The following is a 14264-nucleotide window of genomic DNA, read 5'->3' as shown; positions in this document are numbered from 1 at the left end:
AAAAAAAGAGTTAATTTAACAAAATACAAGTTTCTTAACATGTTCGAATAACTGGTTTGTGAGAGTGCAATGTGAACGTGTGGGCGGTTTTATGCCATCGCAGTCCTATCCGTGTTGCTATACACTCCTATGCAATCCGTATAGAAGCCCGTGGGCAGAGGATCATTAAACAACATTTGTGAAACAAACATTTGTCAGCATTTTTGTATTCCACACAGTTGGAAGTAGGCAGAACGCGGGGTGTATAAGAGGGTGTGTGGGGGAGCTGGGAAGTAATGGTGAAGGGAAACGGATGAACTCAACTGCGGAAAGGATTATGAAAACGGCCCCGGGGATGAACTAGATGTGAGCTTCAAAGTTTAAGTGCGCGCGCCCGTATCGAACGGTGGTTAGTAACTATAAACAGATTCTCATAAGCAAACCAAACAAAATAGTTCTGTACAGGAAGCGATAAATGCATAATTATCCACCACTAATGATATCAGCAACCCAAAAGTAAAAGAAGAAGAAAAAAGATGTGGGAACTGTGAGCCTGTTACTAGTTGTTTCATGAATATAGGTGGACACTTTAATGTTCTTTGTTCTGTTTAAGTTTTCCTTTCCGTGTGTGTGTTTTTCTTTACTCGTTGAATGTTTTGTTAAACTTACTTCCATTCTTTACTCTGTTTATGTATCTTCCTCTTGTTCATGTTTGTTTTATGTTATTTTTCGTAGTCGTTTTCTTTGTTACTACAGGAGTTACCGAGCTCAAGGATGAAAGTTATAGCTATTTCTGGATTTTCTGGAGTTTTGTCAGCCAGCTGCACAAAGAATCGATTTCCCGCTTGCAAAACCTTAAGCAAGGTGGCAGGATGGCTAAAGCAAGATTCCACTTCAAACTTGAAAAGAATTCAGAAATGATTAAAACTTGTCTATTTCATCCGTAAACAAAACAAAAACCATAAATGTTCTCAGTGGTGTACGGTGGTAGCATAAAACAAACAATTTAGCCCCCAACACGATGTATGGTAGATGGCGGCAGGGATAGAATACAACTGTAGTTAATGCATTCAAACAACGAATTATGGTTCTCAGCAATAAGTGGAACGGTTATCAGCGTGTATTCGTTTATGAGTTGAGGATAGGTAGAAGTTGTTTTTTTACTTGAATTTTGAACATTACTTTTCAAACCTGCTAATTACGGGAGTTTGATAAGCAAACTTGTGACCGTGAAACACATTTGAATCTTCAGAATGAATGAATTGCTTTAAAGGATTTCGAGGGACAGTTTTGATTGTTCGCATTGCATGGTTTAACAGCTCCAAATTTTGCGTAACTTGTATGCCATTCGTTAATATTGCTGTTGTTAATATGTGATCTTCAAAATATGCTAGATTTTTCAATGAAACCGTTTCCGTTTCACACTATTAGACACACACACAATATTCGATATGAAATTGTACGTAACGTTTGGTAGTATTTGGAAGGTTGGTAGCAAAAGGGTAACAAGCAAAAAACAGCTTCAACATTAGCGTCATTACAATGGCATGATTTTAATGGCAAAATAACACAAACAAACCCCCCCCCTGATAACTACTAGCGTTTCACGTTTCACTAACACATGTTCGAATTACTCCCGCAAACCAAAACAAACAAACAAACAAAAGAAACAATCGCCAAGAGGAACACGATACGATGAGGGTACATATTGAAGGAGGAGGATTCGGATTCGGGGAGGATGTGTGCTGGCGCGCTAGATAAATACTACACCGTCGGCTTCCGTTTTTCTTCACGGCTGTTTACGGAAGCCCGGAGTTGGGAAGGAAGTGAAAGGGGAAGGGGAGAATCCAATGAAGTTAGTCGTTATACGCTTATGAAGCTATCGATTTGAGGTAATAAAATGGAAGCGGTACAAATCGTCCAAAACATTCAACTGCCTAACCCACATTTTACTTCTTTTTCAGAGTTGTTGTGCTAATTGCAAAAGGAGTTTATTTGTTCTCGTTTGATCGAGCAGCTCGTAGTACATAATGTCAAGGGGATCCCACCACAAGCAGAGATTCAGCTTGAATGCTTGTTTAGGTTGGTAACGAAAGCTCGTCCTTACTGGAGTAACGAAATTGTACACACAGGGCGGAATAATTTATGGAGTTAATGTGATTATCTCATGCGGTTCGATCAGACGGCTCATAGTAGGTAATTTTACCATGATCCCACCATTAGGAAATCATCTGTTTCCTCCCATGGATATAAATCCTTTTTTTCTGAGTTGCTTCCAGGACTATGTCCTGGCGATTTTTTTCACGTGTAATAGGGCAACGGCTTGTTCATGACCTCTAAGAGGTCTTTCTTGGGGCCACCAAAATGTACACTTAGTGTGGAATAATTTATGAGATATAATCCAGTTTGATCAGTTCAGGTCAGGCTTATCCTAAATATTTTTACCATGGTCCCACCATTGATTCGCTTGCTCCCGAGCATACTCTGTGGGAATTGGGAATTGGATGGCATGTACTGATGATTACAAACTTCTGGAACAGTGCAACACCAACTGGGCTGTAGTTGGTTAAGCTTCTTGGGCCTTTCTTACTTGTGCCCCTGGTGTCCCAAACAAAATATACTGCGAACAATTCGGTGTAATTGATAATGCCATATAACATAATATTTTGAAGTTCTTATATATTTCTTTCTCACTTTTTAAAAAGATCTGATCGGTTGATATCTGAATGTACCCATAACCTTCCCGTAGCGTCCCGTCATGATCCCCTTGCTTTTCCTCTCTCTATTAGCTATATACGGCTACCCGGTGAACCTATGGACAAAATGCGGTTGCGGTGGTTTTGTGTAGGATGAATTGGAATTACTGGTAACGTTCTTTTACGTCCATTAGGGGCAGGATTGCAATATCGGTAATATCCGTTGTTGTGAATGGGTGTGTGAAATGAGTGTGACTAGTAACGCGCGCAGAAGAGATGGATGTGAACCAACCAAATGGACGATATACGGGTGCCTCAATATATCCTTGCCAGGAAGGTGATTACGCTTAAGTAGATTACTTCATCAGCGCGTGTACCACGGCTTTCGCGTTCAATGCCTTCAGATCGGTGTACGTTTGGCCGGTACCGACAAACACGATCGGCTGCCCGGTGATGTACGTCATGGAGATGGCCGCCCCGACCTTATCGTCGATCGTGTCGAACTTGGTCAGCACGATTCCATCGATGATGTGTGGACGATCGCTGGAGGAATAGTCTGCCAGGGCCTGGTTGAACTTTACCAACTGATCCACCGCCTCGTTACCAACCAGCGCTTCCCCGACGAACAGCACCAGATCCGGTTCGTTCACTTTGATCAATTTCGCAAGCGCACGCATCAGCGGTTCATTATCCTGCATCCGTCCGGCTGTGTCGATCAGTACGACGTCGATTTTGCTCTCGTTTGCATATCGAATCGCTTCCATTGCAATACCGGCAGCATCCTTACCGTAACCCTTCTCATATAGCTGCACCATATTGCGGCCACCGTGCTTTTCCGGCGGGTGAAGTGCGTTTAGGTGGCGCATATGCGTACGCAGCTGTTCTACCGCACCGGCACGGAACGTGTCACAGGCCGCTATCAACACGCTCAGATTATTTTCGATCAACCAGAAGCAAATTTTAGCCAGGTTTGTCGATTTGCCCACACCATTCACACCGCAGAAACTCATCACGAACGGTCGGCCAACACGTTTCGCTTCGAGGCAGTCGCGCAATATATCGACACGACGTTTCGGTGAAAGGATCTGCACGAGCGCCTCGGTCAATGTGTTCTTAACCGTGGCAGCGATCGTATCGAACGTACCGATCACCTTACCCTCCAGCTTGCCGGCAACCGAATCGCACAGCTTCTGGGCAATGTCCGACGCCACATTCTTCCCGATCAAATGGTCCCGTAGCTTATCCAGCGCTGGCAGCATATCGTCGTGTGTCAGATTCTTCGAACCGACCAGCCCCTTAAACATGGAAAACATGCCACCACGGCCTGATTGCTGTTTCTTAGCGCGCTGCTCTTCGTACGCCTCATCGTCATCATCTTCATCCTCTTCCGAATAGCCGTCCTCACTGTCCGACTCAACGTCCAGATCCTGGATGCCGCCCCGCATACTGCCAATGATCTGATCGTTCGGGGTAAAGTCACTCTTCACATCCTCCGGACGATCTTTCGACCGGTCCAGATTCGGTAGATCCTTCGTATTACCGCCCAGGTCCCAAACACGCATCTGCTTGCCCGACTTCTGCTGCTGTGTCGGTGACTTCGGTGACTTTTGCTTCTCCAGCTTGCCTCCCTTGCCACCCTTGCCCATCATTTTCTCCGCAAACTTTTTGCGGCTCTCCATTATCAGATTATCGTCTCCCGGTTCCGGCCCATTGGAGCCACTCTTCGGCGATGAAGTATCCACCCCATCACCATCCATCTGTTCCGCCTTCTTCTTTTCGTTTATCTTCACCGACTTTTTGCTACCGCCCGCGGGAGGTTTTTCCTCACCCTTGCGCTCGATCATGGAGGCAACCGTTTTCTTCGATTTGGCCGAATCTTCGTAGCTGCGCATCTGCTTCGGCATTGTCGCCTGCTGACGGCCCCACTTTTCCGCCCGCTCCAGGATGCGCCGGAATTCGGCACTGAAGTCGAAATCGCCGTAGTTGCGATTGTCGACCCGCAAATCGTTCTTGTACCTATCGCGAAACTCCAGATGCACATCGCTAAGAAACTTGTCGATGTACGACAGCTGAAGAATCTTCTGGAATGCAACAACAAACACCAGCTCGAACTCGTTGTCCAGCTTATACTGGAGCGATAGTCCATCGTGGTCATACACACCCGAGCGTTCCTGAAAAAAAGGACAAACATTCTTACACATTGCGCCTGGGGAAGCTCACACACAACGTGCCTACCTGTAAGATAACGCTCTTGATCAGTGCGTTTACTGACGGGGCGAAGAGTTGGTTCGTGCTACGGAAACACCACAGCACGATACCACCCTTGGTGAAGATCGTGAACAGGTCCAACATCCTTCACCGTACACACAGATACTAAGCAACTAATAACAAACGAGGGGCAAAACTTAAAATAAAAACACTTTTAAACTATCTAATAACAACGGAACAGAAACGGCAAAATGGAAAACGCAAATCGTCACTTTCGGTTGCCTCGTTTGGTGCGGTTCGGTTCCAAAAAACACGACGATTCAGATAAAATTAGTTGCGTTTCGTTCCAAAGGTTGCTGTGTTGGCGATAACATTGTTTTGAAATTCGTTGCGTTGTCAACTTCTGTCAAACGTAGGCTGCGGTTGACGGCTGTGGATGGAGCTGCTACCTTTTCGTAGCTGTTTTCATCACCACCCAAAATATAGTACAAATATTTCGTTTGTTTGATGTTCTTCTGAGAAAAGTCTATTATAGGAGTTATAAAATTATATTATTCTAAATTTATTATCCAATTCTATAAAACCCCGTTAAATACTCGCAAATCGGAACTGTCCAACTGTCCCGTTTTGGGCCAAATGTCAAACTGCTCCTACTTTGCACAGCCTGCCGATTTGCGTGAAGTTTGGTTGGCAAGAAAAACGGAATTGTCAAACATTTCATTTCGGTGTGGATTTCGGTGAGAGAAGGCGTTAGGAAGTGTTTGCTCGTCGCGTTTGCTGCGAAGAAAAGGTAAGAACGAGTGAAAAATGACCGGTTGGCTAGCGAATGGCTAAAAGTGCAGTGAAATTTGACGGAATCTGTACAGAGCTGAAGAGAGTAGCTTGCGATACTGTGGAACGATTTGTTTCAATGTGTGCGGTTCCCGTTGTTTGTGGTGTGGGTATTTTATTTCCTCAAGAAAAACCACCATATTTAGGAAAATATATCGTTCGTTTGAGGAATTGTTTGCGTGTTTGTGTGCGTACGAATAGGGCGCCAGACGGTAGGCCCGAAATTAGCTTTTTCACCTCCTTTAGCTTTTCTTTTGAAGTTCGTGGGGAAGGCGCAGTCGAGGAGGAAAATTTAACCGACGCTTGGCTCCCGGCCCCGTTTGTAGTGTGTGCGTAAAGTGTTGTTTGTGTGTTTGCTGAGTTGTACGTGTGTGCCATTTAATGTGCAATTAATGTTAATACTGGAACGAGCGAGCCTCCGCAAGGCAAGCGTTTGTGTGCAGTAAAACCATTGGTTCCGTCGAAAATATCGATTTTTCTCTTGGGAAGAGATTTCCTTCTGGGAGTTACACATTTTATTCACAGTCGAGCGAGCAAGGAGTGTGTTCGTTAGTTGGGAAAGGTGAGACAGAGTGCGTGCGAAAGAGAACGAAACACACGAACGGTGCGCGAACGAGCAAGTGAGCGTGTGAGTTTTCTTTCTTTCACCGTCATTGAAGAAAGAGATGGAATGGCATGAGAAGGGTAGCTCACTGCACTAAGTGAGTTTTTCCGGTAGGGTGTGTGAGCGTGTGCGTGCCATCAAGAACGGAACAGATAGAAAAGAGGGAAAAGAAAAGAAAAACACAGAAGAAACAGAAGGAAAATCATCTTCGCTAGGGAGAAGATTTTTCCTTGGCCCTAAATTGAGCGTCAACGCCAAAGATTCGGGCGCTGCGTGCGCTTGCGTTTCAATTCGCTGCGTGGAAGTGTGATACAAGTGTGGTGCTTGTGGATGTGCGATGCGTTTGAAAAAAGCCGTAGGAAAATCGAGAGTAAAAATTTATTAAACCCAGGTGTGTAAACGGGAAAACGGGAGTAAAAAAAGTTGATTGGATGAAAACAAGTGTAGATGAGCAATTCGAGAAACAATAGCGTAATTCGACGTTGTTGACGTCTCCGGCAACGCCCTATCGGTTTTTAGGACGTCTTTCACTGTGTTTGTGTGCGTGGAAAATGAAGACGAACTCCACGGTGTTTTTCTCGGCCTACTGCGTTTCACACGCTGTACCGTTGCACGATTGTGGAACGGTGAATAAAGGCAGTAGGCAATAAGGGTCGTAAAGTGGGGGAGGGTGGTGAAGAGACATTGGGAGAAATTCGGCCATCCATCAAAACGGTTTTTTTTTGGTGCACCAACTCCAACCGCCATCTTCACATAGTGCCTTGTGATGCGAAAATGTTGCTCTTTTCTCCTACGAAAAAAATGCGCGAGAGAGAAAGAGAACGAGAAATTGAGTGAGAGAGTGAGTGCGAGGGACTACAACATGGGTGTAGATGGGATATTTCTATTTTACTTGATGACATCATCGCTCATCTTTTGAACCCATCCGGTTGTGAGAGTGAAAGAAAAAGAGAGAACAAAGTAGTATTTCTAATTAACAATTTCCCTCGCTAACAGACATTTAATGTAAACAAATTAAGAATTTGTTCATTGGGGGTGACGTACCGGTTCACTTAAAACAGGCCGTTTTGTAGAAAAGAAAGGATATTCGCTCCACCTTCCGCTTCTCTGTTTCGTTACTGCGCGTGAGTATGTGTGCGAGTGAGTGTGTATCCATTCGGAAATGGAGTGTTGGAAAGTGGCTTGACCCGTCGCGTTAGTAATGGACTGTGGGACTGTTTTTATGAATTTGACCTCAAAGCCAAGTGGGCAAAAATTTTGGAGAGCGAGACACCGACACTTGGACCATTTCAGTTCCACGGATGGTGAACAAGTGAACGAGGGAGAAACAGAGAGAGAGAGAGAGTGCTCCCGAAAAGAGCCCAATCCAATTGGATGATGCATTATTGTGCGTAGCGCGCAGTGAGCGTACGCATACTAGCGCAATCCAGCAGTATGAACACTTACCGAGCCCCAAACACGGGTTCCGTTTCATCGAGATCGAATCGTCTGCTGCTGTTTCGTGTTGTGTGTGTTCCGTGTAGCGGAGCAGTTTTTCCGTGGGAATCATTTTCAAAGTCCGTAAATTTTGGACGCAAATAAAACAAGATATAATGTTCTGTAGTGAATGTAATTTGCGTTGAAGACGAGTGTGTGGAAATTGTGTGAAGGTAACACATTCACTAGTGCACCAACATTTTGTTAATTGTTAGTTGTGGCGTGTATGAGCGAAACCCCAAAGAACAATACCCCGGGGCAGGAAAATGGAATTGAGGGACCAAACAGGAAGCAAAAAAAAAGGTTAACAGTGGGTATAGACAATATTGGGAAAAAAGAGGTGAAGAACAAGTGGGAATGGTGAAAATTGGGATGTAAAGTGAGAAATGCGTGTAATGAAGAAGCGAAAGAAGCAATATAGAACAGCGAGTGTGTGTTGGAAGAAGAAAGCAGACGGTACCGCACACGAACACATACGCCCGTTTGCCTTTCCTTGTACAACGATTGCACTCACACTTGCACAACACATTGCACCCTCATTTCTTCGGAAGGGAGCGAAAGAGAGGGTGAGGTGCGTGCGTGTTCTGTTCGTGCATCGCACCATGTTTGTGGCGTTCCGTCTCGCTTCTGCCTAGTGTCCCCGTGTGTGTGTGAGAGCGCAACGGACAACAAATCATCGTGCAAAGCCTGTGTGTGAGAGAGTGAGAGAGAGAGAGAGAGAGAGTTGCGTGTGTGTTTTTGCCGGTAGATTGCGCAATCGCGAGCTCGCGAGTCACCGCAGCATTTTCTTTCGTTCCGGTTTGTGCTGGTGCTGCTGGCTCTCGGTCAGAAGTTCTTTCCGCCTGCTTGTTATTATTTTCAATATTCGCTCTACTCATTTCCTTATGCTATCCGCATCATCACTGTTGTTGATTTACGCAGGGAAGGTAGGGTGGCTAAGGAAGGGTGTAATGTTTTTAGACCATCATCAGCTTCTCATCGGCTCTGCTCCGTGTGGAGTTCACACAAAGGTAATCCTTTTGCCTCTTCGGAAGGGATAATTTCCGGGACGAAGAATTTCGATTGCGAAAAGTCAGTATCGCACGCACGCTCTTTATAGAGTTGTAAAAAACCCGAGAGACGAGTTCTTCTGAGAAGAGGAGTCTTCCTGTCTGGGAGATGCAACAGGAAGGAGTTTAGTTCCCTTTGAGGATGTGAGCAGCATAATTATCGCTCGCTAGAAATCAATGCAATACACTTGCGCAAATTTTCTGTTTTACTGCGTTAGCCTCGGCCTACTTCGTTCCAAAGTTCGTTCCGTTGCTACTCAACCGGTCAGGTGAGCTCTCCTTCTAGTGGCTCTGCTTTCTGTCAATTTGTTTTCTCGGTGCATCTTGTTCCCCAATACTAAAGGTCGATTTTTCAGGTGGGTGTATGTGTTTGTTTGTGCAGTTTTTTTTTTACTTACACAACCCACCCTGATGTAACAATAAACAGATAACGGCTGGTAAGCACGCAAATTGGCCTTCGGTTCCGTACGGCATTGGTTGAATGTTGTCAAGTTTCTGTATCGTGTCGACCATATGGCTGTAAACGGAATATAACGATTTAAAGGTATTTTCTTTCTGTTCCTTTTGTTCCAAGAAGGGTGAGGAACTGATATGCCGTGACATTTATCTTTAGGTTTACAGGGGCCGTGCCGCGATTAGCAAATAGCGAGAAATCATAACTTTTTTAACGTTATGTACTGACTATAGGAATTAAGGGTCCTTATTAAGAGGTTGTGCAACATTCGTAATTAATTTGTAGTTGCAATTCCTAATTCGTGAAATAATAAAGTTTTTTAGGGTGAAATTATATTTAACTAATATAAAAGTTAAATAACATTCCCCTATTGTTCGATGATTTTTTTTAGTGTTGTTAAGAAAATACATCAATAATTACCAGATTTTGATTATCTTTGACGACGTCATCAACCTTATAAGAAACAAGCTGGAGTTTATTAAATTAGTGCCCAATTTGATTTGAAATATTGTTTATTTTAATCGCTTTTTAACTTTAGAACGTTGGATTGATATATTAGAAATTATTAAGGAACTTTTAATCATGAATTTTTAATGTAATAATTTGTTTATGATTTTATCATTCTTATACCATTGACAATCGGAGCCATAGTTAGGAGCAAACTGTCCAGGTTTACTATTCGACATCTCAACTGGAGTGATAGAACCCAGCTCCCAAGTTGCTCGTTCACGTTGTCTGGTACTAACGATGAAAAAATTAGAGAAAAAGGTTTCAAAATGCACATCTGCTGCAAGATTATATTTTGTTGTGTTATTAATTTTGTAAAAATTGAATACCTTTGTGCCTCGTCGGACTTCTAGGCTGCGTCCTACATTTTTAGATGATCGTCGAATATAGGTTTGGCCAGTAATAACTCCAGAACTTCAATTTACATAAGCTCTCTAACACAAATACTAATATAATTACCTGCCATGATAAGATTTGGCTCATTTCACTTAACTTGGCTAATAAATGCTTCCATTCACCGAGGCTAGAATTATTATCCAATTAGCACACAAATCGCTTTCGAAATTGTGACTTTTAAAAAGTTACACACGTTGGCAATCTCTGTTTTTATCCTTGATTGGCTCACTCCCAAACGTTGACGTACATTATACAGTGTTCTGTGTTCACCCTACGGCAAAGCCTATCAGTGCAACTTCCGTCCTGTCACGAACATTGCAGATCGACCAGAGCCCATTTCAACTGCTGGCTCCGTAGTATGTGTTTTTTGATGGAACAAAACAAAAATTGCTGCTTCCATGTTTGAAATGGTGGAATTCTGGCAGGAAGCCAAACCCCTGAAACCCTGAAGAAAAGGTTGGCAAGGTCGAAGCTATGAAGTTTTTCCACAGCCTTCCTTCAGGTGGTAGGATGCGCATTGGCGTTTTTACGACTGATCGTTATTTCGTAACATTTTCGCGCACGTAACAATCGGTACAATCTGTTAAACGTTACATCAACTTCTGGAACACTAGAACAATACAAGATTCTACCAAGAGTTTCCTTTTTTACACTAATTTTCCATAAATTTATGAAAAAATGGAACATAAGTGCTTATTCTTCAGGATTTCCACTCACGAAAATTAATTGCGCAAATGTTTTGGCCTTTTTGTATTGGTATTTTAAGTCAATAAAAAACATTTCACAAAGCTTCTTATTCTCTTCTTTATCGACATCAACAACAACCTCAAGAGGTCAAGAGAAAAAAAATTATAAAGGAAAAATGAAAAAAAATGACAATCTTGGTAGGTCTAGTGTTAACAGTAGTGTTGGGTAAGTCTGATTCTGAATTATGAATCTGAATCCATCTTTGAACTGAATGAATGAATCTGAATCCCTCTGTAAAAAAAAATCATAAATCTTTGAGGGTTCCTCTAGCTATGAGCTTGCTCGTGATTATTCCCCCTCTTGTGAGAATCGTTTCCTGATTTGAATGACTCCTGACTAAATCTTCTCAAAAGATTCATTAACCACAACACAAGTTAAAAGCTTTGTTTGGAAGCATTGTTTGCCTCATAGTGCTGTTCGCTTTACAAAAATCAGACGGTTTAATGTATTGCAGTCACGTAAATCGTCATTTTTTAATTGTTAAAATGCATCGCTACGGGGGCCTCATAGAGGTGGTGGATACGGGAAGGAAGTAATTCCCCCCCCCCTCCCCGGTCGGTAGAACAATGGTGGTGGCTGCACAGTTGGATTATGCTGCGGGATGCCCAAAGCAATGTCGAAATGGGAGGAAAAATGGGATGGTGGATGTGGTCAGGTGGTGGAAAATACCGACACGCTATAGTCACTCATGCCTTCCAACGTTTATGTTCCGTGTGTGATGTGTGACGGGGTATTTTTTACACCATTTCGATTAACGTAGAAATCCCATTGCTTGTATTCTAATGTTCAGGGGATGTGGTTTCTTTGTTGGGTTGTTGCTAATTATGTACAAATAAGCAATATTTTTTTAAGAAGAAAACCCTTATAGATAGAAACATTTTTTTTTAATATATTAATTTCTAAAAATTTGATTCGATAATTCCATCTAAAATACGGACACCAAACAGTAGCTAAACAATCGCAAACGACATGCATATTAAAATGTTCCATCAAAGCTCATTTCATGCTGCAAACGTGAAAACACGTTTGCGTGAATGTATTTGAGGCGAAAAGTTCTAGTCCCAATAAAAAAAATAAAATAAAATATACAACTCACTTCTGCAGCCATATCGAACGCATGTTGCAGATAGCGTTGATGTTTTGTTTCAAACATAAGGGAGATGGGGAAAAAAACCCCACAACCCGTTGGCCGATGAAAAAGGGCACCTAAAGGGCAAATGAACTTTCGTGTGTCTAAACATTATGGGCATAGAAAATATCAACACACAAAGCACACAGGCACACATCGCTTTGCCGCTGCCACCCCAAAGCGTGCCGTTTTGTACATTCCTCCATGAAGAAGGTACGTTTGTGTGCGTTTGTGTGGCATTAAAAAAAAAAACATTAGTTCCGTAGTAGAGGGTGTCCATCGGCACACACATCGGCGGGATATGAAATAGGTGGCCAGAAGGTGTCAAACTGTGACAGGAAGTGAGAATGCGGGGACGTAATGGGGTTTGTACCGTGCATATGTATTATTTGACCACATGGCCCATGTTGGGGCCTCACTGGTATGGTGGATTTTTAATAGCTTTGTTTGTTTTTTCTTTCTTTCCATGTTGTTTTGACACGATTATGAAATGGAATAAAAACGGGTGTTTTATTTTTTGTATTGTAAAAGTTCAGGAAAATAATTTACATTGTTTAATTAAGTACTAAAAACGGTTATGTATGTAAGTGAAGTCTTGAAAATGCTTGATCCGTGTTGCAGAGATTCATGAATCTTTTAAGAGTAGACTCATCAACTTTGTCTTTGTGTCAACTTTAAATAATTTGTCGTCTCATTAGTCCAATGACCAATTGTTGCGCATGTTCGATGCATTCGACGGCAACATTTGTCAAATGGAAACGCCCGATGACAGCTCGACACAAGAACTGACAGTTGATAAATTGTCGACCAATTTGACCCAAAATTAGTAGAAAGTGGGAACAGAATTAGGTAAACCTCTGAATATGAACAGTTACAATAAAATTTAACTTTTATAGGAGGATATAATCCATAATGGATATTCTAAGAATGTCCACTTAGTTGTTGTTTGTTAGTTTCATTGGCTATTTCATGTATGGTTGAGGCATTATTCGAGCGTGATAGAGCACGCGGCCAATTCATAATGAACCTCTTAATTTTTTTAATATTTTTGGAACTTTCCCTCGTGAATGTGAGTTATTCCATTCCAGCGAAACTCCACATTTCGCACTCCGAAACTCCCCATTCAGGCGGAGCGAATTCTTCGAACACGGTGAACTTTTGAATTAGGGCAACAGATAGAGGGTCTAGAAAAGGGACCAGTTCGACAGACTTGCAACTGAAGTCTGATGTGTATATCTTGATAACAACAGACAAAACCTTCGATTTTTTTTATCTCCATTGTTGATAGATCTGACAGTTCCGTCAGACAGTTTGCTTGAAATACATCATGTTTGATAGACTACTGTGCCGGATACACTATTGCTTGATAGAATTCGGACTTCGGCTTCCAAGGCCGTTTGACTATCGAGTGTAATTTTTTAACTCAAAAACCTATCGATTTCAACAATCAATACATGTAATGGTTTATTTTCGGCACCGACGTATCGCCCTACGGACAGGAACCACTTGACCCTCTAAACACACCACTCGGTGTGGAGTACTACCGCAGCATCAGCAGCGATTGGCAGATGAAAGTAGGGGCGAGCGAAAGCGAAAAGCGCCACGGTTCTGGATGATACCAAATATAAACTAGCGTCCAAAAACTTTTCACGGCACGGCACGGGTAACATACTGAGAAGGAGAAAAAAAAGGGAAACGAACACAGGGTGAAGGTAGATGCTGTCGATGGATGATGTTGATGTGTCCATGTCTTCGGTCCGCTGTCGTTTCCCGTGTTCGGTGGAGGAAATAAAAATAAAACACTCATCCGAATGTTGTTTCCGAGGCGAGCTGTTCTGCGGTGTGCCGTTGGGAACGCTTGGCGTGGATCGAAATTGCGGAACGCTATATAAGACGAAATAGCATTTTTTTAGCCTGTATTACATGTCGTTAGTGGTTATCTACAAACAATTGGAGGGAGTTTCCTATTTCCTGGAGGACATCGAATAAAATATCGCTTCAGATTAGAGAGAGACCCCACAGTCTATCAATTTTTCAAAATTGTTTTCATGCCTATGGTTGCATTATGCTGCAATCAAACCCAAACGGGGTCATCGCTTGACCCCTTAAATACAGGGTCATGGTACGGCATCTCATCTGCAATTCTGGAAGTTCGTTCGACGTAAAATATGTATTAGACTGTTGCGCT

General features: G+C 42.7%; 1 protein-coding gene across 1 annotated transcript; it reads right to left on the bottom strand.

Moving 5' to 3' along the window:
* Positions 1–3031: 3031 nt before the first annotated feature.
* LOC128719916 (signal recognition particle receptor subunit alpha homolog) lies at positions 3032–5027 on the bottom strand. Its single transcript, XM_053813558.1, has 2 exons — positions 4911–5027; positions 3032–4846 (listed from the first exon to the last, which is right to left on the bottom strand). Exons 1-2 carry the CDS (start codon positions 5025–5027, stop codon positions 3032–3034), a joined length of 1932 nt encoding a protein of 643 aa, XP_053669533.1.
* Between the last annotated feature and the right edge of the window lie 9237 nt (positions 5028–14264).

The sequence above is a fragment of the Anopheles marshallii genome, chromosome 2 (genome assembly GCF_943734725.1).
Source record: "Anopheles marshallii chromosome 2, idAnoMarsDA_429_01, whole genome shotgun sequence".
In the NCBI taxonomy this organism is placed as follows: domain Eukaryota; kingdom Metazoa; phylum Arthropoda; class Insecta; order Diptera; family Culicidae; genus Anopheles; species Anopheles marshallii.
The sequence above is the reverse complement of the archived record's forward strand: the minus strand, read 5'-3'. Positions and strand labels throughout refer to the sequence as shown.

What these genes read in the sequence shown, in the direction of transcription:
- LOC128719916 (XM_053813558.1), bottom strand. Translation starts at nt 5,027, where the DNA reads ATGTTGGACCTGTTCACGATCTTCACCAAGGGTGGTATCGTGCTGTGG. An exon ending in TCAAGAGCGTTATCTTACAG is followed by an intron (nt 4,847 to 4,910) that starts GTAGGCACGTTG and finishes CCTTTTTTTCAG; the next exon opens with GAACGCTCGGGTGTGTATGA.